General features: G+C 50.5%; 10 protein-coding genes across 10 annotated transcripts; 4 read left to right on the top strand and 6 right to left on the bottom strand.

Moving 5' to 3' along the window:
* Nucleotides 1–54: 54 nt before the first annotated feature.
* Nucleotides 55–2,247, bottom strand: ASPWEDRAFT_69484 (uncharacterized protein; the record flags this gene model as incomplete). The annotated part of the gene is made up of 5 exons (XM_040839050.1): nt 55–755; nt 801–882; nt 1,045–1,116; nt 1,181–2,091; nt 2,136–2,247. The coding sequence occupies 5 exons, from the start codon at nt 2,245–2,247 to the stop codon at nt 55–57; spliced, it is 1,878 nt and encodes a 625-aa protein (XP_040687349.1).
* Nucleotides 2,248–2,588: 341 nt separating this feature from the next.
* Nucleotides 2,589–9,983, top strand: ASPWEDRAFT_135135 (type I polyketide synthase). The gene is made up of 8 exons (XM_040829334.1): nt 2,589–2,759; nt 2,806–2,950; nt 2,993–3,261; nt 3,303–3,665; nt 3,713–4,682; nt 4,727–9,054; nt 9,099–9,780; nt 9,825–9,983. Exons 1-8 carry the CDS (start codon nt 2,613–2,615, stop codon nt 9,968–9,970), a joined length of 7,050 nt encoding a protein of 2,349 aa, XP_040687348.1. The 5' UTR covers nt 2,589–2,612; the 3' UTR covers nt 9,971–9,983.
* A 209-nt stretch (nt 9,984–10,192) lies between these two features.
* ASPWEDRAFT_156880 (isopenicillin N synthase family dioxygenase) lies at nt 10,193–11,555 on the top strand (the record flags this gene model as incomplete). Its single annotated transcript, XM_040829717.1, has 5 exons — nt 10,193–10,335; nt 10,378–10,530; nt 10,575–11,042; nt 11,089–11,268; nt 11,312–11,555. Coding segments are annotated over 5 exons (1,049 nt in total), but the record flags the coding sequence as incomplete, so codon positions are not given.
* Nucleotides 11,556–11,854: 299 nt separating this feature from the next.
* Nucleotides 11,855–13,344, top strand: ASPWEDRAFT_113875 (FAD-binding oxidoreductase; the record flags this gene model as incomplete). The annotated part of the gene is made up of 3 exons (XM_040828441.1): nt 11,855–11,989; nt 12,034–13,177; nt 13,226–13,344. 3 exons carry the CDS (start codon nt 11,855–11,857, stop codon nt 13,342–13,344), a joined length of 1,398 nt encoding a protein of 465 aa, XP_040687346.1.
* An 8-nt stretch (nt 13,345–13,352) lies between these two features.
* Nucleotides 13,353–15,102, bottom strand: ASPWEDRAFT_539490 (putative aldehyde dehydrogenase). Its single transcript, XM_040837979.1, has 4 exons — nt 14,955–15,102; nt 14,454–14,904; nt 13,699–14,404; nt 13,353–13,645 (listed from the first exon to the last, which is right to left on the bottom strand). The coding sequence occupies exons 1-4, from the start codon at nt 14,995–14,997 to the stop codon at nt 13,361–13,363; spliced, it is 1,485 nt and encodes a 494-aa protein (XP_040687345.1). The 5' UTR covers nt 14,998–15,102; the 3' UTR covers nt 13,353–13,360.
* Nucleotides 15,103–15,208: 106 nt separating this feature from the next.
* ASPWEDRAFT_113630 (YoaK family protein) lies at nt 15,209–16,048 on the bottom strand (the record flags this gene model as incomplete). The annotated part of the gene is made up of 3 exons (XM_040828422.1): nt 15,209–15,801; nt 15,848–15,877; nt 15,925–16,048. 3 exons carry the CDS (start codon nt 16,046–16,048, stop codon nt 15,209–15,211), a joined length of 747 nt encoding a protein of 248 aa, XP_040687344.1.
* A 928-nt stretch (nt 16,049–16,976) lies between these two features.
* Nucleotides 16,977–18,082, top strand: ASPWEDRAFT_52104 (isocitrate lyase/PEP mutase family protein; the record flags this gene model as incomplete). Its single annotated transcript, XM_040837703.1, has 3 exons — nt 16,977–17,186; nt 17,254–17,401; nt 17,460–18,082. 3 exons carry the CDS (start codon nt 16,977–16,979, stop codon nt 18,080–18,082), a joined length of 981 nt encoding a protein of 326 aa, XP_040687343.1.
* Nucleotides 18,083–18,369: 287 nt separating this feature from the next.
* On the bottom strand, nt 18,370–19,685 carry ASPWEDRAFT_52103 (uncharacterized protein; the record flags this gene model as incomplete). Its single annotated transcript, XM_040837702.1, has 8 exons — nt 18,370–18,713; nt 18,758–18,865; nt 18,916–18,939; nt 18,981–19,188; nt 19,234–19,293; nt 19,348–19,400; nt 19,446–19,611; nt 19,665–19,685. The coding sequence occupies 8 exons, from the start codon at nt 19,683–19,685 to the stop codon at nt 18,370–18,372; spliced, it is 984 nt and encodes a 327-aa protein (XP_040687342.1).
* A 280-nt stretch (nt 19,686–19,965) lies between these two features.
* On the bottom strand, nt 19,966–21,646 carry ASPWEDRAFT_173103 (uncharacterized protein; the record flags this gene model as incomplete). Its single annotated transcript, XM_040831022.1, has 3 exons — nt 19,966–20,981; nt 21,030–21,285; nt 21,335–21,646. 3 exons carry the CDS (start codon nt 21,644–21,646, stop codon nt 19,966–19,968), a joined length of 1,584 nt encoding a protein of 527 aa, XP_040687341.1.
* A 180-nt stretch (nt 21,647–21,826) lies between these two features.
* On the bottom strand, nt 21,827–25,808 carry ASPWEDRAFT_52101 (uncharacterized protein; the record flags this gene model as incomplete). The annotated part of the gene is made up of 4 exons (XM_040837701.1): nt 21,827–22,054; nt 22,101–22,721; nt 22,771–22,810; nt 23,806–25,808. The coding sequence occupies 4 exons, from the start codon at nt 25,806–25,808 to the stop codon at nt 21,827–21,829; spliced, it is 2,892 nt and encodes a 963-aa protein (XP_040687340.1).
* Between the last annotated feature and the right edge of the window lie 130 nt (nt 25,809–25,938).

The raw sequence follows: 25,938 nt of genomic DNA, 5'->3' as shown, positions 1-25,938 counted from the left end.
GAGTATGACAATGCAAGAATATGCATATGATGTGATTCATAACTATTCCTAGTATCACATTAGAGCCAATTTGCTCGTCTCAATCGCCCACTCCATCGCCGACAAGACCCGCTGGACATCACCCGGTGAGCGAGGAATGTCGTGACCACCCGTGTGGATGACGGTCTTGCTGAGGTTTTTATCAAAGAACTGATGTGTGATTGAAGCCACCTCTCGGAGCAGAGCTGGCTCCTGTTTCCCGGAAATATGCACGACGGGGATAGGCAGGCGAGCTGCAGTGGTGTCTGGGTGGATGACATAGGGGAGATCGAGCAGATCGTCCTTGTCGAAAAAGTCCGAGTAGGGGATTTCAGTGATCGAGGCAGTGGCGGTGACGACCTTGGATGCTGCTGTGAATGCATCTCGAGCGAGGGGCGAGAGGCTTGAGAGGTCTGAATCGGGGATGTTTCTGATCTGGTCCTGGTCCTTCTCGCCCATTTGAGAGATGATGTGATCGGCGTATTTGACGTCCCCTGAAAAAGGAGGCGTGGATGAAAAGAGCACTGCGAATTGAAAGGGCAGAGGAGATCCAGCGGCTGCATTCTCAAGTAGAAAAGACAGAATCAAAGATGCACCTTGGCTGAATCCGATGGCCCCGTCAAAGTGGCCATGTTCTTCGATGGTTTCTTCGATGAATTGGTGTACTTTGTCGACGCTGTCTGGGTTGAACGAAGTCAAGTAGCTGTGATACGGAGGGGGAGCAAAGAATCCAATGCCTGGATAGTCAGTATAGATTGATATAGAAGATATAATGCAAATACCCGGTGCAGCATGAGTGTCGAGTTCGCCATCGACAAAGACGAATTCCCAGCTGGGATCGCCCAGTTCCATTAATGTCGACAGCTGGAATTGGAGGATATCGGCTGAGGTGCCGTATCCATGAAGACAGAGGATTTTCATCGCGATGGGTATAGAAGTTGGATGATAGGAATGTTGTCTACTTAAACCTTATGATGCATTGATACCAATGGTCTGGTGATGCTATGTAGAAGGAATGTAACACACGATCTTGATATCATAGCAGATGAGGTATGAATAGATAAGGCAACAAGCACGAGGAATGAATGACGGTGTAACCTGCATCATGACAATCACCCTCATTGTACGACGTGAATCAACCGGTTTCGTCCACTCGGTATACCAACTTCTGCGCCCTCACTTTGCCCTGCCGCATCATCTGCAGTCCGTCCAACACTCCCTTCAATCCACCCGGCTTCTTCGCTACTGGATGCGGGATTATCCTTCCCTCCTGCAGCAATCCTTCCACTCTCTGCCACCATTCCACTCCAAAGTCAAAGTCCTCCTTCTTGGCTGGCGTCTTCGTGTTGCCCTTTTGGTATGCCTCGCCTGGGAGGGTGTACGCCATGGTGACACTGGAATCGACATCGGATCGAGGGCATCTGGTCGTGTACAGCAAGGAATGGTAACACCCTCCCTGGCTGGACAGAGCCTCGCCGCAGAATCGCGAGCTCGAATCGATCGACACCGTGTCAAAGGCCAGTTCGAGCGCATCATCTGTATGCTCCCTGATCTTGACTGCCGCTTCGAGATCGTTATAGTCAAAGACGGCATCAGCGCCCAGTTCACGGACCATATCGGAATTCTTCTCCGAGCATGTTGCGATGACATGCATGCCCGACATCTTGGCCATCTGCACGGCGATACTTCCGGTTGCCGTTGATCCTCCATAGATAAGGATTGATGGCGGATCATCCTCCGTCTCCAATGGAAAAGGAAGCTGAAATGTCTGATACAGACTCTGTCCCACAGTGCTGATGCCCACCCCCAGCGTGGCTGCATCTTCAAAGCTCATCGCGTCGGGGATATGGATCTGCAGATCCCCCTTGGCGACGATATACTCTGCACAGCTCCCATCCTGGTGCTGGCTTGCGTTGCATCCATGCACGAGACCTGCAACTCGATCCCCTTTGCGGAAGGACTTCTTGACATCTTTTCCCACTGCCTCGACGATGCCCGAGTAGTCACAGCCCACGAGGGAACCAGTGCAAGGGATAAAGTCGATGTGTTTCCAGTCAGTCGGATTCAGCGCGACTAACCAGTCAGTACTTGATCTTTGGAGCAAACTGAAGACTTACCAGCGACAGTCTTGACGAGGATGTAGTCGTCGCGCAGTTTGGGAATGGGCGCATTGTTGACCAGAGCGGCCTTCTTTGGGCCTTGGACGATGATTGCCTGTTGAGTAGCCATGTTTGTTGGTGACCAGAGATTGTCTACAGTTGGAGCAGGCATTAAATAGGCAGCTGAGGCTGATTAACGCGTGTTGACAGGAGGACTGGAATGCTTCGTGTCACTGTATAGCCTTCATTTCCGGTAGCACCACGCATTTTCCGTCCTACCCAACGCTGCGAGGGATGCGACATGAACAAGATGACGACAGGACCATGCCATAAATCAACTATATGCTGACCACAGTTTAAAAGACGAGCGAGCGACAAGATAGAACGTCAAGCAAACCGTCAAATACACTGAGACTGAGATACAACAGACCACGATACACGATGGGTTCCATCGGAATCACGCACGACCCCCCCGAGCCTATCGCCGTGATTGGCATGGGATGTCGATTCCCCGGCGAGGCATCGTCTCTTGCGGGCTTCTGGGAGATGCTCCGTCATGGGCGATCTGGCAATGGCCGGGTTCCTGAGCGGAGCTACAATCCGGATGCGTTTTATCATCCTAATAATGATCGAAAGGGAGCTGTATGTACTTCAAGTATAGATCAATGCGCATTATGCTAATGAATAGATTAACCATACGGACGGCTTCTTCCTCGAGGAAGATGTCTCCCTCTTCGATGCTCCTTTCTTCTCCATCACTGCCAAGGAGGCGGCTGGAATGGATCCTGTTCAGCGTCTGCTGTTGGAGGTGGCATATGAGACTTTTGAAAACGGTATGTCTACTTCGTATGGATAGAAGTATGCTGATAGAATAGCCGGAATCCCCATCGACCAACTCCCTGGGAGCATGACAAGCGTGTATTCCGGATGCATGACCAACGACTATGAATTGCTGTCTACTCGAGACATCCATAACATGCCGCATAATTCAGCCACAGGCAATGGAAGAACGATGCTGGCGAACCGTATCTCGTGGTTTTACGACCTGCGTGGCCCGAGTATCATGCTTGACACTGCTTGTTCATCGAGCTTGTCGGCGTTGCACTTAGCTTGTCAGTCGTTGAGATTGCGAGAGTCGAAGATGGTAAGTTAATCCTACATCGGAGTATCTGTGCTAATTTATAGGCCCTCATTACGGGATCGTCGCTTATCCTTCATCCCAACTTCACTCAACGTCTGAGTTACATGCGCATGCTCAGCCCAGATGGAATCAGCCACTCATTCGACGAACGGGCCAATGGCTACGGACGAGGCGAAGGTATCGGGGCGATGATTGTAAAGCCCCTCCGCGATGCCCTGGCAGACGGTGATAATATCCGTGCCGTGATTAGAGGAACAGGATCCAACCAAGACGGACGAACACCGGGAATCACGATGCCAAATGGGGATTCTCAGGCTGATTTGATTAGAAGAGTCTATGCGGAGACTGGGCTGGCTATGAAGGATACATCGTACTTTGAGGCGCATGGAACGGGGACTAAGATTGGTGTATGTCTATACTATGCACATGTTATACTGATATACTAACGATATAGGATCCAACCGAACTGGAAGCACTGGGCACCACATTCGGACTTGACAGAGACCCCGAAGACGGACCAATGTATGTTGGAAGCGTCAAGACGAATATCGGTCACACTGAAGGCGCAGCCGGTATAGCAGCGATGATCAAAGTGGTCTTAAAGTTGGAGAAAGACAAGTTCGTGCCGAATGCAGGATTCAAGAAACTCAACCCGAAGATCAAACTGGATGAGTGGAAGCTGCGATTGACCAACGATTACATGCAGTGGCCTCCATCTCTGAGTCGAAGAGCGAGTGTCAACTCCTTTGGATTTGGTGGTGCCAATGCGCACGTTATCGTCGAGAGTGCTGCTCAGTTTCTGTCTGGGCTGAAGAATAATATCATTGCTCTCCCTAGTGCTGACACAGAGGTGCAGATACCAGAACAGACTGAGAAAGCAAAGAAACTGCTGGTTTATTCAACGCAGGATAAGAATGGCATCGCTCGACTGGGCGAATCATGGAACAACTTTCTACAGAACAAGCCAGACGAACCTGAGAATCCCGACTTTCTCGATGATCTAGCTTACACACTCGCCATCCGACGATCCGTCTTTGGATATCGCAGTTTCGCAGTCGCCGATTCCATCGTTGAGCTCAAATCCAGTGTTGAATCCGGTCTTCCAACTTTCCCTCGCGCGGGACGCAACAACCGAATCCTCTTTGTCTTCACCGGCCAAGGGGGGCAGTGGGCCGGAATGGGCAGACAATTACTGAAGCAGCCCGTGTTTGCAACGAGCATGGCCAGGACGCAGGCTGTTTTGCAGAAACTGGGCTGTGCATGGGATATTCGTGATGAGATCCAGAAAACGGATAATCCACAGATCAACACACCGGAATTCAGTCAGCCAGTCTGCACGGCGTTGCAGATTGCACTTGTTGATTTGCTGGCTTCGTGGGATATTCATCCCAAGGGGACAGTTGGTCATTCGAGTGGTGAAATGGGTATGTATACATCTAAATGAAGTATGGAATGCTAATTGCTATAGGCGCTGCGTATGGTGCTGGCTATCTGTCTCATGAAGATGCCATTGCCATTGCCTATTCACGAGGAATCTGCTCATCGCAGGTCAGACCTCGTCTGTCCAAAGACGGAGCAATGATGGCTGCTGGCCTTTCTGCCGATGAAGCCCAGGCGTATCTTAAGAAGGTCCCTGAAGGATCAGCCGTGGTGGCATGCATCAACAGCCCTTCGTCTGTGACACTCTCTGGCGATGACGATGCCATCACCACCCTCGAGTCTCTCATTCAAGAAGATAAGAAGTTCGCACGAAAACTGCGCGTTGACACTGCATATCACTCGCCCCAGATCGCAGTCGTAGCAGAAGATATGCGTCGTTCTATCCAGGATGTCAAACCGCAAACACCAGCTGATGCCAGTGTCACCATGTTTTCATCCCTGAACAAGAAGGTCGTTAAGCCAGACGACCTCATCCCTGAATACTGGGTGCAGAACATGTTGAATCCCGTCCAGTTCGAAGGAGCAGTTACCAGTGCCTTTAACCACACCGAAGCCGGCAAGGTTCGACGACGAGCTCGCGTGAACTGGTCGTGTGCCGTTGAGATCGGACCTCATGAAGTGCTCAAAGGACCGCTTCTACAGACAGTTGAGAAGATCGACAAGAACATGGCCAAGATTGCATATCTCACTGCGGTCAAGCGCAATCAAGATGCTGAAGTGACGGCCCTCGCGTTGGCAGGCAGTCTGTGGAGTACTGGCCATCCGGTCAATCTATCAAAGATCAACGGCATCGATGATCGTGAAACACGGCCTCAGGTTGTGGTTGATCTGCCTTCGTACCCGTGGAACCATCGCTCGTCATTCTGGCATGAACCTCGCGATACAAAGACGCTTCGAACAAGGGCAGTGCCACGCCATGACTTCCTCGGAGTGCCTATCGACTTTCAGAATGACCTCGAGCCAAGATGGAGTCATTATCTGCGTGTCTCTGAGAATCCATGGATTGCAGACCATGTCGTGGCTGGGTCAATTCTCTATCCCGCCGCAGGAATGGTGGTGATGGCCGCAGAAGCAGCACGACAACTCGCAGATCCAAGCCAAAAGGTGGCTGGCATTGAGTTGCAGGATCTCCAATTCTATCGAGGAGTCATTGTCCCTGGCGATGACCAGGGATTAGAAACAGCCATCCATCTCAGCCCGCATAAGAGTCTGCCTGGATGGTTTGAATTCGGCATCTTTTCTCTTCCTCCTGATGGATCGTGGACGAAGCACTCAGAGGGTATTCTATCTGTGCGATATACCAATCCAACGGATGCAGAGCACTGGAAGAAGGAAGCTGTCAAAGCCCGACATACTCAGAGCAAATCGACTGATGTCCCAATGGACGATGTATACAACTGGCTATCCAACATTGGTGTCGAACTCGGCCCATCATTCCATTCCATCACCAGAACGGCATTCAGTAATGAATCCTCGAGTACCTGGGGCTCAGTGGTGGTCACGGATACCAAAGAGAACATGCCGCATGGGTATCAATCCGACTATCTCATCCATCCTACGACGCTGGATTCTCTCTTCCAATCTGCTGTTCTCTCGTTGTCCGAAAAGCTGCAAGAAAAGAAAGGCCATATCCCAGTTGCTGCACAGCGTATCTTCATTCCGACTGGTATTCCAGTAGAAACCGGCTCGTCGTTTGACTTCCACATTCAGACAAGAAAGGAGAGTGGTGAGGTTCGTTCGAAATGCATCACCTCTGATCCTGAATGGTCAGCGCCTGGTATTGTCATGGAAGGCGTACTTCTGGGAGAAATACCAATGGCTTCATCTGCAGCAGGACAAGGGGGTGATGGAGAAGCTGTTCAGAAATGCTCGACCATCACCTGGGAAGAAGATGTGGCTTCGGCAGAGGCTGTCGTGGGTTCTTTGTCTACTGATGCTGAAGGGATTGGTTCTGCTTTGCGAGATTGGATGGCCAGATTATGCCATAACAATGGCGACCTATCTGTTATTTTCTTGACAGATGAATTGGCTTCGCATGATATCAACGCCATAAAGCAATTCGGACCATCCAGCGTCCATCGGCCTCGATTCCAGCAACTCTCTATCGCAGTGCCATCCTCAGCAGTCGAAGCCACCAAAGAGACTCTCGCTGAAGTCGAACCACCAGCCACAGTATGGGAGATTGACTACTCGCTTCCTCTATCCAAAGAGGCTGTAGGTGATACAACTTATGATTTGGTGCTGCTGGACACTTCCAAACTCGGTGCCAACGCCGCGCAAGTAAAGCTGGACTTTGCAGCATCTCTTGTGGACGAAGAAGGATGGTTCATCGGAGTTCTTCCCAGATCTTCACTGCCATGGAGTCCTATTCTCACAGACCTCGAACTGAATCGCCAATCGTTGCATCTTGAGTCGTCCAACAGTGAAGCATTCATCGCACAGAAAGACTCCATCATCGTGGACGTCGATCCCGAAGTATACGTCTTGACTCGTAACGAAGATAAAAGCCAGAATAAACTGCTCGATAAGCTGTCTGCATATCTGTCCTCTCATGGAACGTCACTCAAGATATCCACACTCGATGATGTGGGTGATCTTCAAGGGAGAACAGTCATTTCCCTCCTCGAAGCCGACTCGCCATGGGTATCTCAATGGAACGAAAGAGAATACCAGGCCTTCCAGAGTCTCGTGCATTCAGCTACCTATATACTCTGGGTATCGCGTGAACATGACCAGGGGCCGGAGATTAACGTCGAGTTTGGAGCAACCACCGGTCTACTGCGGACTATACGCAGTGAAATCCCTGGCTTGACGATGCCACATTTGACTATCAACTGGGCGACACCGCTTGATCATGCCAGTATTGCGAGCAGCATCTACAAAGTTCTCAAGCGGACTATTGTTTCTGGGAAACGGGAGGTTGAGACAGAATTCAGACTAGAAGATGAGAAGCTGTTGATTCCTCGGGTCGTCGAGACACCTGGTGTTGAAAAGGACGTGCGAGTGCAGATTGACGGTCCTCGACCAGTTCTTGGGTCTCTTTCTGAAGACGATCGGCCGTTGAAGCTATCAATTGATTCTTCCTCGCTGGATGAAGCCAGCTGGATTCACGATGTTGAGCTGGAGCAACCACTTCCGTCAGATTCAGTGGACGTCCAAATCGACGCAGTAGCAGTGACAGACCACGACATCAACACATTGAAGAACCAAAAATCTCAATTCGGCCGTCAAGCCTCAGGGACCGTCATTCAGATTGGATCGACCGTGTCTGGTCTCCGTCCTGGCGATCGCGTGGTAGTCTTGTCTGCTGGTGATTCTCTCCTTCGAACGCATGCTCGTCTTTCTTCTTCTGCTGTCTGCAAAGTTCCTAGAATTGTTGATTCTACTATGGCTGCTATTCTGCCTACTGCTTATGCGACAGCTTATCATGCCCTGTTTGAGTTGGCAAAGGTGGACAAGACAAACAGGATTCTCATTGCGGGATGCACCGATGCAGCACTGGGAGCTGTCCAGCTGGCATCAGCGACAGGAATAGAGGTATTCCTGGCCGTGGAGTCAGAAGATGACAGAAGCATTTTGATTGAAAAGTACAACGTACCAGCAGACAACATCTTCGACTTTGCAGATGGATCACTCGCAGACGATGTTCTCGACCGGACAGACCGGAAAGGCGTGGATGCAGTCATCAGCACCGTGTCTGGTCTGCAATGCCGCGCAGCAGCAGCATCCCTTGCCAATTTTGGTAAATCGATCGATCTTAGCGGTCATCTGCGTCCATCGGGTCTTCCACAGACGTTCATCTCACGGGGCTGCTCGCTGCAGGTGTTTGATCTCGAGCAGATGTTGAGTTTCAAGCCAGATGCTGTGTACCAGGCAATGCGTGAGACGCTGCATTTAATCGATGTTATCAAACCTCCTTTGTACCATCCATACAGCACATTTCCAGTGTCAGATATCAAAGAGGCCGTCGTGGCAAAACAAGGAGGTCATCGCGGACCAGTCATCCTCGATCTCAGAGCAGATGGAGCAGTTCGTATCATCCCTCGTCCTCCCCCAACTGCATCATTGGATCCAGAAGCAACATATGTTCTCTCCGGTGGACTGGGATCTCTCGGTCTTAGTTTCGCAGAGACTTTAATCGAAGTCGGAGCACGACATATCGTCTTTTTATCTCGTTCTGGAGCCATCCATGACTGGCAGAAAGATGCGTTACAGGGTCTGTCCAAGGATGGATGCACTGCGCAGGCGATTACCTGCGATGTCAGCAAGACAGCTGACGTACTGAACTTCATCGGTCTCTCTCTTGCGAATAACTGGAAGATCAAGGGTGTCATCCAATGCACCATGGTGTTACGGGTATGTCTACCTACCTTTTATAAAAGCATCTACTAAAAAAACAGGACAACATGTTTGAAAAAATGACCTACACCGACTGGACCGAATCAACCGCCTCCAAGATCCAAGGAAGCTGGAACCTGCACCGTCTTCTCCCCCAAAATCTGGATTTCTTCATCACCCTCTCTTCTGTGGCGTCTGTGATAGGCAATATCGCGCAGGCGAACTACTCTGCCGGAAATGGGTTTATGGATGCGCTGACCACGTATCGTCGGAAGAAGAATCTGGCTGGCACGACGATTAACATTGGTCTGGTGACAGATGGAGGCGCAGTTACTGAAGTGCGGAGTGAGAAGGAGCGGGAGGAGAAGTATAGGAATTTGACTGGGACGACGATCTCGAAGAATGAGTTGCAGGTGATCCTCAAGGTGATTCTCAAGGGCAAGACGGCAAGTGGCGATATCATTCCCCCTCAAGTGATCGCTGGTATTGCAGATAATCTTGCACGAGATGGATACATCACGACCTCGTGGCAGTTGGATCGCAAATTCGACCATCGCATCAAGAGTGCTGCTGCAGAGAACGGCAAAGATGGCAAAGACGGCATCAGCAAGATGATATCCGAGAGTGAGAATATTGCAGATGCTACTAAAGTAGTCGAGCAAGGTCTCAAGGAATATGTGGCTGCTGCTATGACGGCATCTGCTGATTCGATTGATACGGAGCGTCCGTTGAATGCTCTTGGAGGTATGTATTTCCTATCTTGATATACGATGAAGCTAATAGTGTAGTCGACTCGTTGAAAGCAGTAGAGCTTCAAGGCTGGGTGCTGCGAGAGATGAAGTCTGAGATATCCTCATTTGACATTCTCAGTTCGATGCCGATGAGCCGATTGTCCGAGAAGATTGCAGAGGCGAGTTCGGCTGTGAAGGCTTAAGTCTATATAGAATGATCGATGTTATTATGCTATAAATCCATAGAAATATGAGACGGCTTGCCGATAGAACAATATAGCCTGAATATGGCGTGATCATTGTATATCAAATTGACTCACTTTGCCTTTATTTATGCTTATTAAATCCCCGAATCAGTCGGTCCTCGGCATTTGAAAGTGTATAAAAATACCCCGCATATCAACCTCATCTTGACAACCATCACAATATGGCAGACACATTCTCATCCATCCCGATCATTGACTTTCAGCGTTTGCAGAATGCAGATACAAAAGAAGAAACTCTAGCACAACTGCGAGAGGCGATATTTCTCGTTGGTTTTCTGTATTTGACGAATCATGGACTTGAGGTAGGTCTTCTCTGATGATGATGACATCACTGACAACCTCAGGCATTGACCAATAAAACACACGATAAACTGCCTGAACTATTTGCATTGCCAGCTGAAGTCAAGGAAAGATGCAACATGATCAATTCACCGTCCTTTCTGGGCTATACTCGTCTCGGGGCAGAGACGACAGCATCCAAGACGGACATGCGAGAGGTATTCACCTTCCTCATCATGAGTAATGTATACTAAGAATGAAGCAATTCGACTTTGGAACGCCCAACATGAAAACGTGGACTGAGAACGAGCCCATCTGGGAGCGACTCGAGGGAAACAGCCAGTATCCTGAATATCCCGGCGCAAAGGAACTCATCGAAGAATACATTTCTGAATCAGCAAAACTGTCAAAAGTATTCATGCGATCTGTTGCAGAGTGTCTGTCTCTTCCAGCTACGACATTTGAAGACTTTAAAGGCGCTATGGATCGGCTCAAGTTTGTCAAGTATCCGCAGTCTCCTGAGGGGTCGCAGGGTGTTGGGCCTCACAAGGATTCAACCGGACTGTTTACCTTTCTATCTCAAGATAATACCGGTGGACTGCAGATTCTAAATAAAAAAGGGGACTGGATTGATGCACCGCCCATCGAGGGCAGTCTGGTGGTGAATATCCAGCAGGGATTTGAAGCCATCACGGGGGGGATTTGTACAGCCACCACGCATCGTGTTATTGTATGCTGCCTTTCCCTGTGGTATGATATCTGGACTGATGATATAGGCACCCACCACCAAAACAAGATACAGCATTCCCTTCTTCCTCGGAGTGAGGATGGACTTGACACTCGATCAATTGAAAGAGTCAGCAGCGCATATTGTCCGCACGATTCCGGCATCGGATGACAGGAAGAAGAGAGCGGTCGATGTGCCCAGCGAGTTTCTGTCTCCTCTGTATTCATGCGTAAGTCTCCTTATATATATACAAAATGAAACTAACAGAGTAGTTTGGCGAGGCGTATTTGAGAAATCGGATTCTGAGCCATCCGGATGTTGGGCAGAGGTGGTATCCAAAATTATATACCAAGTATTCGCAGCAGGTGTTGAGATGAGCTTGTGTCTTTGTTGATATAGGGTTAAACATTTGTATCAAGGGGTGTAGATATGACCACCATGTTGAGTATAATTCTAGGATCAACTGAGTGCATATATAGCCTTCTTCACTATTTCAACATATATTAATAGACGCTGGAGCTGATGTGAATGCGGAGTCGCTGATTGGGCAGTTCAGAACAGCCTTGAAAATGGCTGACATTGTGGGCTTTATGATGCTGCCCGGCTGCTGTGTAATAGTGTTGGATAACATTTGAATATCGCCTGCCAATTCAATAATACAATGCATGCAGTCATATTGATCATGTTATCTGCAGCACTGGTCATTCTGTGCTACAGCTGTCCTCAGTGGATCCACAATCCCTCCACATAAGAACATCAACCACCCCGCTTCAGCTCAAACACACATTCAATAATCAGTATCACCATCTGTCACCATGGCGTCTCCACTCGATCCATCCATTCTGCAGCAGCTGAAAGACCAGTTAAAATCATCGAATGTCTTCACCCCCGACTCGGAAGGCTACCACGACACGCTGCTGCGATGGTCTGAGACCGGCCAGAAACCGGCGGTAAGCCCCTCGTCCAGCTGTGGTGATCGCCACTAACAGCGCAGGGCGTCGTCGTGATGCCGGCTGAGAAAGAAGACGTCAGCACGGCTCTTCTCTGGGTGCAGCAGCATGGCCTGGACTTTGCCGTCAAGTGTGGCGGCCATTCCGTCTCGGGCACGAGTTCCAGCCAGGGCGGACTGGTGATTGACTTGTCGCGCATGAACAAAGTCACCGTCAACACGGCCAATAAGTCCGTGACTGCCCAGGGAGGTGCGTCATGGAAGGAAGTCGACGAAGCTGCAGCTGAATACGACCTCGCTGCGGTTGGAGGAACCGTCAACCACACCGGTGTCGGTGGACTCACGCTGGGAGGAGGATACGGCTGGCTGAGTGGGATGTACGGGCTGACGATTGACAATCTGCTCTCGGCGACAGTTGTCCTGGCTGATGGACGCATTGTCACGGCATCGCCGACCGAAAATGAGGATCTCTTCTTTGGTCTGCGCGGTGCTGGATACAACTTTGGCGTCACGGTGGACTTTACCTACCAAGCCCATGAGCAAAAGAATCCGGTCTATGCTGGCATCATGTCTTTTACGCCTGATAAGCTGGAGAGCGTTATTACCGAGCTGAATGCCACCATCGCCAATCCGGACGCTCGATCCGGCGCGATGTGCTTCTTCGCGCAACCCCCTGGTGCTCCGGTGCCCATGGTCAACACGATGATCTTCTACAACGGCACTCGCGAAGAAGGCGAGAAGCGTTTCGGTGCGCTGATCGCTCTCGGCCCGGTGGTGAACACCGTCGACATGATTCCCTACGCGGTGCTCAACAGCCTCCAAAACCCCATGGCCACACACGGCGGCCGCAAGTCCTTCAAGGGCCTCTTCTTCCAGCCACCCCTCGGAACGCAGTTCGCCAAGTCCATCCTGACAGAGCTGACAAACAGTATCCAGAAGAACCCCGAGATGGTCACGTCGGCGTTGATTCTCGAGTTCTTCGACATGCGCAAGGTGTGCGAGGTGTCCAACACGGCGACGGCGTTTGCCAGTCGGAATAGCACGCAGAACGGTGTTATCTCGTTGCGATGGGACCATGCGTCCAAGGATGCAGAGGCTAATGCATGGGGAGAGGAGATTCAGGCGAAATGGACGGCACGGCTGAACTCGGTAGAGGGCGATGTGCCGCAGTATATCAACTATGCCGAGCGTAAGTCTTCCTCTGTTGACCGATTATACTACATGCTAATCCTGACAGCCGGTGACTCTGCAGTGAAGAACATCTACGGAGACAATCTCCCTCGCCTGCAGCAGATCAAGGCCAAGTACGATCCTACCAATCTGTTCCGCAAGATGCATCCAATCAATCTGCCATAGTCTATCTCTATCTAGTTTACAGCTTGGGAAGAATATTATACTTGATCGATTTGACACTGGCCCATCCCTCCAATGCCTCTTCTCCCATGTCCCGTCCGAATCCACTTTCCTTGACGCCGCCAAATGGTGCATTCGGACTGAGCATCGCCCATGCGTTGACGGTGACTTGACCGGACTCCAACGCTTTCGTAACGCGATGGGCGCGACTGACATCGTTGGTGAAGATGGCCGCACCCAGACCATGTAGAGAATCGTTTGCCTTGGCGATGACTTCATCTTCGGTGCTGAATTTCGCAATGCTCTGTTCGATATAGTCAGCATCTCATGTATCATCAAGATAAGTACGAAACCTACAGCAACCGGCCCGAAAATCTCCTCTTTCATAATCGCCGCATCCTCCGTAACATCCGCAAAGGCCGTATTCTGCACAAAATACCCCTCATCGCCGATCTTCTCGCCTCCAAAGAGTAGCTTCGCGCCGCATCTCTTCCCCTGCTCGATATACCCGAGGATCTTCTCATACTGGGCCCGATTCACCACCGGTCCCTTGGTTGTCGCCGCATCCAGCGGATTCCCAGAAACAACAGGCGCAGCGGCAGCGGCGTTCTTATACGCCTCGATGAACTGGTCGTAAATCGTATCCTGGACGTAAATCCTTGATCCAGCAACGCAGATCTGCCCGTTATTCGCCGTAATCCCGATCCGCGTCCACAGAAGCGCATTCTCCAAATCCGCATCGCCGAATACAATCGACGGGCCCTTGCCGCCTAGCTCGAGGCTGACTTTCTTCAGGTTCGTCTTGGCTGCTGCTTGTAGGATCTTTCGGCCGGCGATACTGCTCCCTGTGAATGAGATCTTGCGGACGTCGACGTGTTCCGACAGTGCCGTGCCGGCGTTGGCCCCGTCGCCTGTCATGATATTCACCACGCCAGGCGGGAATCCAGCTTCGAGGACGAGCTGGGCGAGCTTCTGGCCGTAGAGGGGGGACATTTCGGATGTTTTGATGATGAGCACGTTGCCGACTGCCAACGCGGGGGCGAGTTTCCAGATTGTGATCATCCTACTCATTAGTCCATCTACCAGAAGAGGGGAATAGGTGATGGGCCTACAAAGGCGAATTCCACGGCACAATCGCACCACACACCCCCAACGGCTCGCGATGGGTATACGCAATCCCGCCGTCAATCTCCAACACCTTGCCGTCGATTTTATCCGCCCAGCCAGCGAAATATCTCAAATTGCCCACTGCCTGGGGGATATTCATGCCCATCGAATCGGTGTACAAGATACCCGCATCGACTGCCTCGAGCGATGCGAAATCATCCGCATCTCGCTCAATCAGGTCCGCCAGTTTGTGGAGGAACTTTCCGCGAACTGGGCCGGGGGTCGTCTTCCATGTTGCGAAAGCAGATTTGGACGATTCGACAGCCCGGTCAATATCTTGTTTACTGGCTGCGGAGATGGTGCCGAGATGAGCGCGGGTGGAGGGGTTTTCGACGGGGAGAGTGGTGTTGTTGACCGAGGGGGTGAAGGTGTTGTTGATGAAGAGGCCGGAGGGGACTGTCCGGAGTATTGTTAGTGTATGGTGTCAATTGGATAGATAGACATACCCTGGATCTGGCGGCCTTTGGCGCCGGTGATAGTGATGGACATGTTTACAATTGATGATGATAGATATTGTTGTTGTTATGAAAAGGAGTATTTGTATGGCAGCGCGGAAATTCCGCTCATTCCGTCGTTCCGAGATGCGGGGTTGTACTTTTGACAGATGGTAGATTGAGTATTGTTGAGTATAAATTGTTGATTGTAGAGTATGTATAGTATATAATGTTCAGTAGAGTATAAGTAGTGTGAATAGTTACATCTATCCCAAAGAGGAATCCACCCACCAAAACGCCCAACTCACCACAATCGCCATCTTAATGCCCGCCGCCAGCCACAACACCGGAGAAATATCCCCAACCGCCTTGGTGATCCAGCCGCCCGCGATCGCACCGACCAGCGTCAACACAAACGCCACGATGCGCCGATCGCGCTTCTCGTTCCGCACCAGAAACAGTTTCGGGTCGGACATGAGGTCGCAGAGTAGACTGGTGATGACGACGGTGGGAATCTCGTTATAACCCAGCGTGCGACTTGCTACGATCTGGCCGGCGGATTGGATGCTGAGCAGGACGATGGGGACTTCCTGGTTCCACTGGGTTTCGGTGGTGGTGGAGTGGGTGATGCCTGCGATGACGCCGGACTGGACGAGTGCGGCGGTGATGACGATGAGGATGACCTGGAGCAGAAAGGAGACGATCAGGGTGCCTCGTCGCATCGGGCCGAGAAGACGGTTGAGGCGAGCGAAGAGGAACGAGCCGATGATGAAGCAGCCGATGGAGGTCAGCGAGCGAGCCCAGCCGTAGGGGCGGGGGTTCTGGTTGGAGGCACCGAGGCCGACGAAGATGGTGTTGCCTTGTTAGTTAGAGGGGAGTATTTATTGGGAGGGTGCATATGATACCTGTTTGCATGGAGACAAAGGTGTTGTAGGCTGTATATATCGTTAGACTCGTCATGATCATAATCGGGCAGACGTACCATTGTAGATGGTGCTGTCGACGAGTCCCGAGCAGAGACAGCAGGCGTAGAGGAGAACATCCGCGTGTTTGGGGCGAATGTCCACCGTCAGAAAGGCGGGGACGGCAGACGGTTGTTTCGACATGGTGAGAATGAGTGACAGATGACAGATGACAGAAGACGATGACAGGTCATGAACGACAGTCAGGAAAGACAATAAAAAGGACAAAGTCACCAACTCCACGGGAATCCACGAGAATAAACGAGCACAACGAGAACAACGAGACAAACAACCCGAGCCAAGAGACGCAATGGAACATACCCCGACTCGGCAGCCCTACCGCGATAAGCCCGGGCCAATCGCAGCCAGCGGCTGAGCGGACAAACGGGCGGTGGTTGATCGACACTGAAGATGATGTGATGGCCAAGCCTTGGCTAATATCGGACCAGCATGTGAGGCCATTGGCTCTCGCTCCAGAGGTTATTGTCAATAGTAGATAAGGCTGTACCACCGGAGTTGCCGTGGGATCGACGCTCTTCAGCTGAAACGGATGCGACAATCTGACGCTTGGCGTTCTTCACGTCGATGTCTAGACTACGACTAGATTCTCTAGACTGTCTGGTAGATTGCCGGTCGTCCTATCAGAGAGGCCTGAGTCTTGGTCATGACAATCCTCACTATCCATCGCAGCCAGAATCCATATAATGTAGAGTAATAAGGACCCACCGTCGCCCAAACAGGCAGTCAGGAGATGCACGAGGTATATAATTACGCACCCTAAACAACTCCAGATGGTTGCATTTCCTCCTTCTCCTCAGCCAGCCAAGAACAACGCCCTCAACAGAGAGTGCAGCAGATAATTCCGGCGTGGAAAAATTGTTGACGTCCCCGGGCCAAGAACATTGCTGCGTAACTGAGCGTAGGGCAGATGCTGGAGAAGGCAATCACGGAGTATGATCATCGAGTATGAAAGGTATAAAGAGGTGGTCTCGCAGCTGTCTTTCCTCCTCATCTTCTCATCATCTTCTTCCATCTCAATCTCTAGTCTCTAGTCTTCTACCTACTCTTCAAAATGACCATCACCATCACTGTCGAAAAAGATGGCTTCTACGAGATCAACGGCGAGAAGCAGGAACCCGTCGTCTCGCTGTACATGATCGCCGGCGCATCCAAACTACGCCGCCAATTGACCGACACCAACGAGCTCATCGTCTGCCCGGGTGTCTACGATGGTCTGTCGGCCAGAATCGCCATGCAACTCGGCTTCAAGGCCATGTACATGGTATGTGATCGGTCATCTTACACGTCACATCATCTGTCATTTCTATATCCAGTACTGACAGCAATAGACCGGCGCAGGAACCACCGCTTCGCGTCTGGGAATGGCGGATCTGGGCCTGGCGGGCCTGCATGATATGCGCACGAATGCTGAAATGATTGCCAACCTGGACCCGTTTGGCCCGCCGTTGATTGCCGATATGGACACGGGCTACGGAGGTATGCCGTTACACTGGAATGAGCTAGGGGCATGATAAGCTGACAGTATACTCGGCAGGCCCCCTCATGGTCTCCAAGTCCGTCCAACAATACATCCAAGCCGGCGTGGCCGGATTCCACATCGAAGACCAGATCCAGAACAAACGCTGCGGTCATCTGGCCGGCAAGAAAGTCGTCGAGATGGAAGAGTATCTCACGCGCATCCGGGCCGCCAAGATGACCAAGGATCGATTGCATTCTGACATTGTGCTGATTGCGCGCACGGATGCCCTGCAGCAGCATGGGTATGATGAGTGTATCCGCCGGCTGAAGGGGGCGAGAGACATCGGCGCTGACGTGGGGTTGCTGGAGGGTTTCACCTCCAAGGAGATGGCGAGACAGGCGGTGCAGGATCTGGCGCCGTGGCCGTTGCTGCTGAACATGGTGGAGAACGGAGCAGGACCGGTGATTACCACCAAGGAGGCACAGGATATGGGATTCCGCATTATGATCTTCTCGTTTGCGTGTCTGGCCCCGGCGTATCTGGGCATCAAGGCTGCGCTGGAGAGACTGAAGACGGATGGGGTTACCGGCACACCAGAAGGACTGGGGCCGAGGAAGCTGTTTGAGGTGTGTGGCTTGATGGATTCGATGCGGATTGACACGGAGGCCGGGGGGGATGGATTCACCAATGGGGTTTGATTTAGGAATCTTGCTTTGATTTGCTTGCTTTCATTTGATATCAGTTGCGCAATGTCTATACTGCTTGTTTTGCTTTGGTTATGTGTTTGATCGGCAATTGACTTGCTTTTCGTCAGTTCAGTTTCGCATGTCTATACTATGTTTTCTATATTGTTATGCTTTGATTATTGTTTGACATTAGCAATGTGATGCATACACTGCCATGTGCAAGGTAACACTGTCCTACTACAATGAGGCTGTGCCTAGTATGAGAGTAAGATTGTGCCACGGCATGACTCTAAGTCGCATCACCTAAAACTCGCAGACCCATGCTGGACCTGATACTCCCTCGTCACATTAATCACCTCATCGCCCATCCCGACTACATCCTTGACTAGCTCATCCTCTGAATCATTCCTCCCCGCACTCATATTCGCCGAGACAGTGGCGACATGTTTGGATGCATTGCGCACGGCTGATGCAGAGGATAATTCGTAGCGGTTGGAGTACGTGCCATTACGAGATTTCGAGCCGAAGAAGAGAGTGCGTAGGACGGGGAGGCAGGAGGCGACGATGGCGATGGCGGTTTCGATCATCGAGACGGTGCAGGTTATCATTTGCTCATTTTTGTACGCGTAGATGGCGCGGATTACTATTCGGTTAGTATGAATAGGTAGATATGATGTAGAGACGCACTGCTGGTGATGACGACGAGAATGCCCAACAGGAAGATGGACAACACGCCAATCTTCTGCTTGAGAGGCATGCGGATCCTCATGACTTGGGATATGGGGAGGCAGATGACTAGTTACAGTTAGACATATACAGATCAAGTAATACGGAGATAGACATACTAAAAACATCACTGAAAATGTTGACTGATCTGTTAGCTTCATCTGCCAGACAAGGCAACACATACACAAAATAGTAATCCAATAATTGATCCTCGTCTGCGTGTTGGAACATCCTCGTTGGGGATTATCCACATCCCAAATGCGATCGACCGGGAAGCACTTGAAGATGATATCCAAGAAGATGGCCAGCCATGTCGCTCCGAGGAAGACCAATGTAATATTGTAGATCGTCTGATATCTCGTCCGGTCGGCCAGTCGTTTATAGAAACACACCTATCCCGTCAGCCCGTCCCAGCAATCTGGTAGACGATATCGTACCATTCCCGCTTTGATCAACCACAGAGACGTCACATATAAAGTGGAACCGGGGATGATCATCTGTGCTTGTCAGCCATGCTATATGATATTGATTCTATTTACTGTCGATCTCACCTTCATCATATTGACGGTGTCCGCTTTGGTCGATGCCGCCGGGTGGGCCATTCCTGCGGTGTGTCAATAGAATCCATCATAATATCATATATCCATACCCAGGTTGAACATGTAATGCTGGATGCCCAAATCGCCTATCAAACAGGCGCAGGCAACTGTCAAGAGATAATCATCGACATAGAACGTCTGGAACTTTTTCCAGCGCACCACCAGTCGACAGGCCAGAAAGGCACACGCGACGATGGTGCAGATGTACCATGCGACCTGTCAATCAGCATGCGCTGCATATCTATGCATATGCAGTGTCAGAGACATACCACTTGTCCTACTTGAGCCATGTTCACTTTGCTGTCCGTTCTTCCAGTCAGGACATCTTTCTTATGAATAAAAATGTTCCAAGTTCTGGAAAAATGCCTCGAACACCCGATGCAACCCCGATCCGTGGATGCCCATTGTGGATACTTGCTAGCTTTCCTGTTTAATATCAACGGATGGATTAAAGACAGACTATTGAAGCTAATCCGATCGCATCGGGTAATCATGACGGCGTCTGAAACATCCACAAACTCAATCCAAGACATTTCAGAATATTCATATTATTACATTCTACTCAATAGACTAAGCAAGAGGATTCTGAACTACCGGATACGCAGGAATATGCGGTTTATACACCTCCTGGCACCGTTGGTTATACTCTCCTGTCCTCCCAGTCTCAATGGCCAGTTCATCCCCAGAAACACCCAGCTTGGCCAGCTCTCCATCTTCCGGACTGGCTCGTTCCCATCCGGGCCCAGCGACTGGATTCTGGATCCACGCGACCAGCCAGTCGTTCATAAAGTCTGCCAGCTCTTGTTCAGACGTGGTCACATTAGAAAGCTTCTCGAAACACTCATTCCCCCCGTGGAAGAAGGGCACTTCGCTTCCGTGTGATGGCCCGATGCCCTCTATCCCGATGACGTTGTCGTAATCGCCGAACCAGCGATACACCCATGTTGGTTGCGCTTCAGAGCGCAGATCAATCATGTAGTCGGTCGGGCAGAAGAAGCGGGCGTCGCCGTACGAAGCACCGCTCATTTGCGAGACGGATGCATAGTCCGAGATGTTGTATGCATTCAGCAACTCCTCGTCTGGCACGAACGCCAAATCAGCGTCAAAGGTGTTGATCCACGAGCTGAAGTTGGTATTCTCGCTGCCATACACGTAGCCAAATAATCGTCCTTCCTGGTCGGAATTACCCACGATCAAAGGGACGTGGCGTGGATACTGCCCATTTTCAAATCGAGCGCGATAATCGCCAAACCGGGTGATGTTGTCCACGACGGGCGCGAACCAGGTATTCGTGCTCGAGTTGAAGTTGCTCGTTTGGATGGCATACATGTCGACCTTGCGCAGACAGTCCAGCGTGGGATTGGCAGAGTCGCAGTCGAGTGTGACGCCTGCTGCTTCGATATCTTGAGCTACTTGAGCCAATGCGACACCGGCTGGGGCATATGCTGGGCCAGATTCCGCATTGGCGGACATTTCAATCGCACCGGCGATGAAAGTGTCTGGATGGTTCCAGAGATAGTGGTCGACCATGACGGAGCCGGATGAATGGCCTCCTATCACGATGCGATTGCGATCACCACCGAAGGCTGTTCTGTCAGTATACATGCAGTCATATAGTAGAGTAGTAGGCTCACCCTCGATATTATCATAAACCCACTGCACAGCCAGTTCGACATCGAGAATACCGAAATTCTGCGACTCACCCTGCAGCTCCGGTGCATTGGGCGATGCAAAGACCGACTCGCGATAGTTGACGTTGACATAGACCACGTCTTTACGCGCAAAGTTGTATCCCTGCCATTGCGCGTTGCTATTCCCGCCCGTCACCATGGCACCACCATAGATGTAGACAAAGACGGGGTGGTTATCTCCATCTTGAGGTGTCCATATCTATATTATTATTAGTATATTAAATATCAGTATAAAAGTGAAGACGAACATTCAAATTCAAGCAATCCTCGCCCTGTGCGACAATGGCATCGCCCGACATGGCCTGCGCACACGTCGGCCCATACTGCATCGCATCGAATGCATCGTCAGAATTCGCCACTGGCACCGGTGCCCTCCATCGATTCTCCCCAGCTGTCGATTCCGCAAACGGAATGCCCAGAAACACGTTCGTCTCGTTCTGCACGAACCCACGGATCTCCCCCTGCCCGATGACAACAGAGGGAGTTAATGTTGTCGTGCATTCGCAGCTGGCGACTATGGTAGCCAGCAGAGCTGCAAGGGCGAGAAGATAATTCCCCATTTTCTGGCCTGCCAAGTGAAGACGGAGGATGAAAGGGTTTAATATGGGCTAGACGAACAGACATGGTGGTACTAATTGGTAGAGATTTCACCCCCACTTGGCGCACGTGGGAATGTGTCAGGATATCTGGAGAGAAAGAATGGGTAATTCCACGAGATGTCTCACTTGTTAATATTCTATCTACCAATAAGTCGCCCATTTGCTCTCCCCTCGCACCACTTCCATAAAGTGCTGGGCGATTATCTCGTCTGTCCTCTCCGATGGATGCAGTTCATCATACCACAGATACCCCTCGGGATGATCGCGACTCGCACAATTCGACCCACTGAGATCGCAGTGCTTCACGAATCCACTCACATTCGCAGATCCACCGAAATACTCGCTCGGATGGTTGTACATGTCCGTCATCTATCCAGACTGTTAGTCTTTATCTCCGAGTATTTCCCAGACATACCAATCCATTCATATCCATCACCGCAAAATGCGCCCCAGCATACCTCCCCGCCATCACTTCATACGCCGTCTGATATTTCAGAATCGCATTCACCGTCGCTACCTGCTCCCACATGCGAAAACTGACTTCGGTGAGGTTCTCCGGCTTATTCGGCCAGTAGTGGTTCTGTCCGACGCCGTTGTGCTCCGGTGTGGCATACAGCGGGGCTAGCTGCAGTGGCGCTGCGTTCATGAGGATAAAGTAGCGCCCGCCATTACTGTATACCTGGTCTAGAGCGGCGTAGATGCACCCGGTGTAATCCGGTATGGTCTTGTTGGTGGTTTGCGAGTCAGTGATGAAGGCATTATTGCCAAGGTCATTAGTGCCAATCCAGATCGAGTAGACGGTTTCATCGGGGGGGGTGGTGAGGAATTTATGGCCGGACGGTGTGGTGTAGTTGCTATCCGCTAAATATGCTGGGATTTCGTATTCTAATACTGATGGAAAGAGACTGTTGTAGTATGCTCGTGGGGTGATTTTGTTCGAACACGATGCGCCGCTGACGGCGTAGTTGTATAGATTCACTCCAGTGGCGGCGATGTAGTGGCCCCATGTGTATCCTCCAGACGCAGTATTATTGTTCTACTCATTAGCACTCATTAGCATTCCTTTTAATTCAAGATGGACATACATCTGGTTGAACCCATCCCACTGGCGGTGCAGTCACATTACTGCCAAACGCATCCAGTCGAGACTGATCGGTATAGCTATCGCCAAACGACACGAGGCTGGTGAAGTTTTTCAACTCCCAAGTGGCAGCTGCCACCTGAATAAATAGGTAAATAAAAGAAAGCATTTTGAAGTCTACAGATCGGTGATTTTAATGGGAACACCCTCCTTTTAAGCCTTTTATGCAAGTTACACTTCATTTGCGGATAATTCACCACTGTTGCGGGGTAGATAATTTAGCCATTATATACACACTTCAATAACTATATTAATAATACTCAGTAGTACAGTCCATAGTTGACCTTTTACCCGGGGATTTCTGCGACATTTATCATGTAGATCCATTCCGGAAAATCTCTAGAGAAGCCTCGAAACTTTCCAACTGATTCAAAACGTCTCCATTTGACCGAGACACCAGCAGATCAGGCTATTTCCTTCAAAAACCGCCAAAGTGACAAGAAATGCCACCGAATCATCATTCCCTGCTCTCTTACGCGGGGAAGACGCACATAATCATGCTCTCTGGGCTTGCTAGAAGGGCGTCAAAATTCGCCAGGGCCAGAAGCACATCCTCATTGGAATCCCGATCCAAAATGCAGATGCGATTTGCCTTTGTTCCCTCAACCGTTCCGGGTGTAATATCTGTGGGATTTCCAGGCGCTGGATCTTATTCGGCTCCATGGCTGTACCGTATAGGATTAGGTATATCTCGACATCGTTCTTCGCCCTATCAAGCCATCGTGTTAGCAGTGACACGACTCTCGGCAGGCAGTCTTACTTAAACAACAACAATATGCAAAACTCTGGGTGAAGAAGGTGCATAGCCAACGGCAGTGAAGTGGAAAGCATGACACTATCTGTCTTTCGAGAGATCTGGACTATTGATGCAGCATCCATTACTCTCTTGGCTGTAGTGCAGCTTCACGGATATAAGCTCCCGCTCATATTAAACTACATCAACTGTCCTTACTAAGAATACAATTTCAGCCCCCTCAACCTCTTGGCTCTCTCCATCGGCGCAACAAACGCCATCTGACTCCACGAGAACAATTGATTCTTCCCTCCGTATACAAATACTTCGAACCGCCCGACAAACTCCCCATCCACCCACACCCGACTACCGCCAATGACATCCGTTGAGATGGTGATATTACTCTGAAGAGGAACATGAACAACCTCATGCGTGGAAGTAGTCTGGTTCGTCCAGATGCGTCCGGGATAGCTCGGATCGAAACCGTCTGCTTCGTCGATGGAACGGAGGGGATATTCCCAGCCGTCAGAGGTGAAGGATAATGTTCCATCGTCCACGAGGGAGAGGGTGGCATCGCTGGAGGAGAGGATGAATGGGCCGTTGGCATCCAGTTCTAAGGTATAGTTCATTCCTTTGCTGCCTTTGCCGAGAATGACTTCTGATTTATCGTCGAATGACCAGCTGCTGCTGTCCAACCGTCTATCCAGATTCTGTCCAACTGCTTTGGATGTGAATAGATCGATCGAATCTGATAGACTCGGCTCATCTAGACTTAATCCTCCTCCCGTCCAAGCTTTCGATGCAACTACCGGAATCCCATTGCGAATGGCATAAAAGTATTCCAATTGTGTCGTTGCATCTGGTCCATTGTCATTCCACGCTGCCAGAATAGCGCCTCCAACATGCTTCCGATCAGGCTGTTCACTTATATTAACCGGATTAAACCAAGACGGATCCCACTGCAATCCATCTTGATCTGCAAAATTGAGAAGTCGCGTATTGTTGAAAAGCTGCGGATACGGCGCTGGCAGGAGAGGCATATGGTCATTCTTCAACGAAATGTAGGCCCACCAATCTTCCGAGTTGATGATTTCGTATCCTTGATTGACCAACTCGACTGGATCAGATTGTCCGTATTGCCAGTGTTGGATGATCACGTCCGTTGAGATGTTCAGAGTTTCCGATGGCTCTGGTGTTCCCCAGATACGTGTCTTCTTCCCTGATGTCGCATTGATAAAGTCTGCCATTTCATTGACAAAGCTGATATAATCATCCGCTAGGGAAGAATCATATTCATCAGCCCCGATATGCACTTCTTTCGTATGGAACCAAGGCAGGAATTCCGTCCAAATCGACTTGAGCAGAGGAATAGTTTCTGGGTGCGACAGATTCAGCAGATCCTTCGTATCCAGAGCAATCTCCGGCTTCATTTTCGTCAACGTAAGACAGTGACCTGGTGCATCAATCTCCGGGATAACCGTCACTCCTCGACTGGCACAATGTCGCTGCACATCATCAAACTCTGTCCTCGACAGCGTCTCATTCTCCCTCTGTACAAGACCAACTAGCTCTGGATTCTCCGGATGCAACGAAAACTGCGAATAAACCTCATTCCACGGGGTTTCAGGACCGCGACTAAGCGGATAATTATCGCTGAGATGATAGTGAAACTCGGACATTTTGAAAAACGACGCATACGTGCAGAGATCCTTCAGATAGCTCGGTGCGTACCATTTTCTGCCTGCGTCGAGGAGAAATCCGCGTGTTGGATAGGCGGGAGAATCGGCGACTTGGCCGGCTGGGATGGTTTCATTTATCAAGAGTTGTTGAAGAAGAGTGCGAGTTCCCCACCAGATGCCCCTTGATCCAGAGCCGAGAATAGATATCCTATCAGGCTGAATGTTGAGGGTGTATGCTTCTTCTGTTGGACGGCCATTGTCGTAAGTGAAATGGTGATCGAGAAGACCGAGATAGATTCCTGCTATATCGTTGTTCGTGTCTACAGTTTGAAGATCCCACTTATTGCCGGTGACTTCTTCTAGATCGTGTCTGAAAGTATCTGCGAATTCATAGGCAGACGGTGGGATGAGAGTGAGGCCATTCGCGTCTCTATGCGACGCGACGCGTTTGTCAATGTATATGGTTTTCTCAGTCGACGATAAAGAGAATTCGCCCGATAAAGGCGTCCATTTGACTGGCGGCAGAGTCTGCAGTGCCGCAGCGACAGAAAGAAAGAAAAAGAGATACATTTTGGATTTTCATGCTCTGTTTATCCTGTCTATTTATTTCGTATAGAACGACGGCTTCGGAAGTCGTATTGCGGGGGAGGTTACACTGCTAGCATCTAGTTCTGCCACTGTGACATCGCTTAACCATCTC

Source organism: Aspergillus wentii (genome assembly GCF_001890725.1).
Source record: "Aspergillus wentii DTO 134E9 unplaced genomic scaffold ASPWEscaffold_5, whole genome shotgun sequence".
Lineage (NCBI taxonomy): Eukaryota > Fungi > Ascomycota > Eurotiomycetes > Eurotiales > Aspergillaceae > Aspergillus > Aspergillus wentii.
Note: the sequence above shows the minus strand (reverse complement) of the source record. Positions and strands in the feature narration are given on the sequence as shown.

What these genes read in the sequence shown, in the direction of transcription:
- ASPWEDRAFT_135135 (XM_040829334.1), top strand. Translation starts at nt 2,613, where the DNA reads ATGGGATGTCGATTCCCCGGCGAGGCATCGTCTCTTGCGGGCTTCTGG. An exon ending in ATAATGATCGAAAGGGAGCT is followed by an intron (nt 2,760 to 2,805) that starts GTATGTACTTCA and finishes GCTAATGAATAG; the next exon opens with ATTAACCATACGGACGGCTT. An exon ending in GATTGCGAGAGTCGAAGATG is followed by an intron (nt 3,262 to 3,302) that starts GTAAGTTAATCC and finishes GCTAATTTATAG; the next exon opens with GCCCTCATTACGGGATCGTC.
- ASPWEDRAFT_539490 (XM_040837979.1), bottom strand. Translation starts at nt 14,997, where the DNA reads ATGTCCATCACTATCACCGGCGCCAAAGGCCGCCAGATCCAGG. An exon ending in CAAAGGCCGCCAGATCCAGG is followed by an intron (nt 14,905 to 14,954) that starts GTATGTCTATCT and finishes TACTCCGGACAG; the next exon opens with TCCCCTCCGGCCTCTTCATC. An exon ending in AGATTTTCGGGCCGGTTGCT is followed by an intron (nt 13,646 to 13,698) that starts GTAGGTTTCGTA and finishes TATATCGAACAG; the next exon opens with AGCATTGCGAAATTCAGCAC.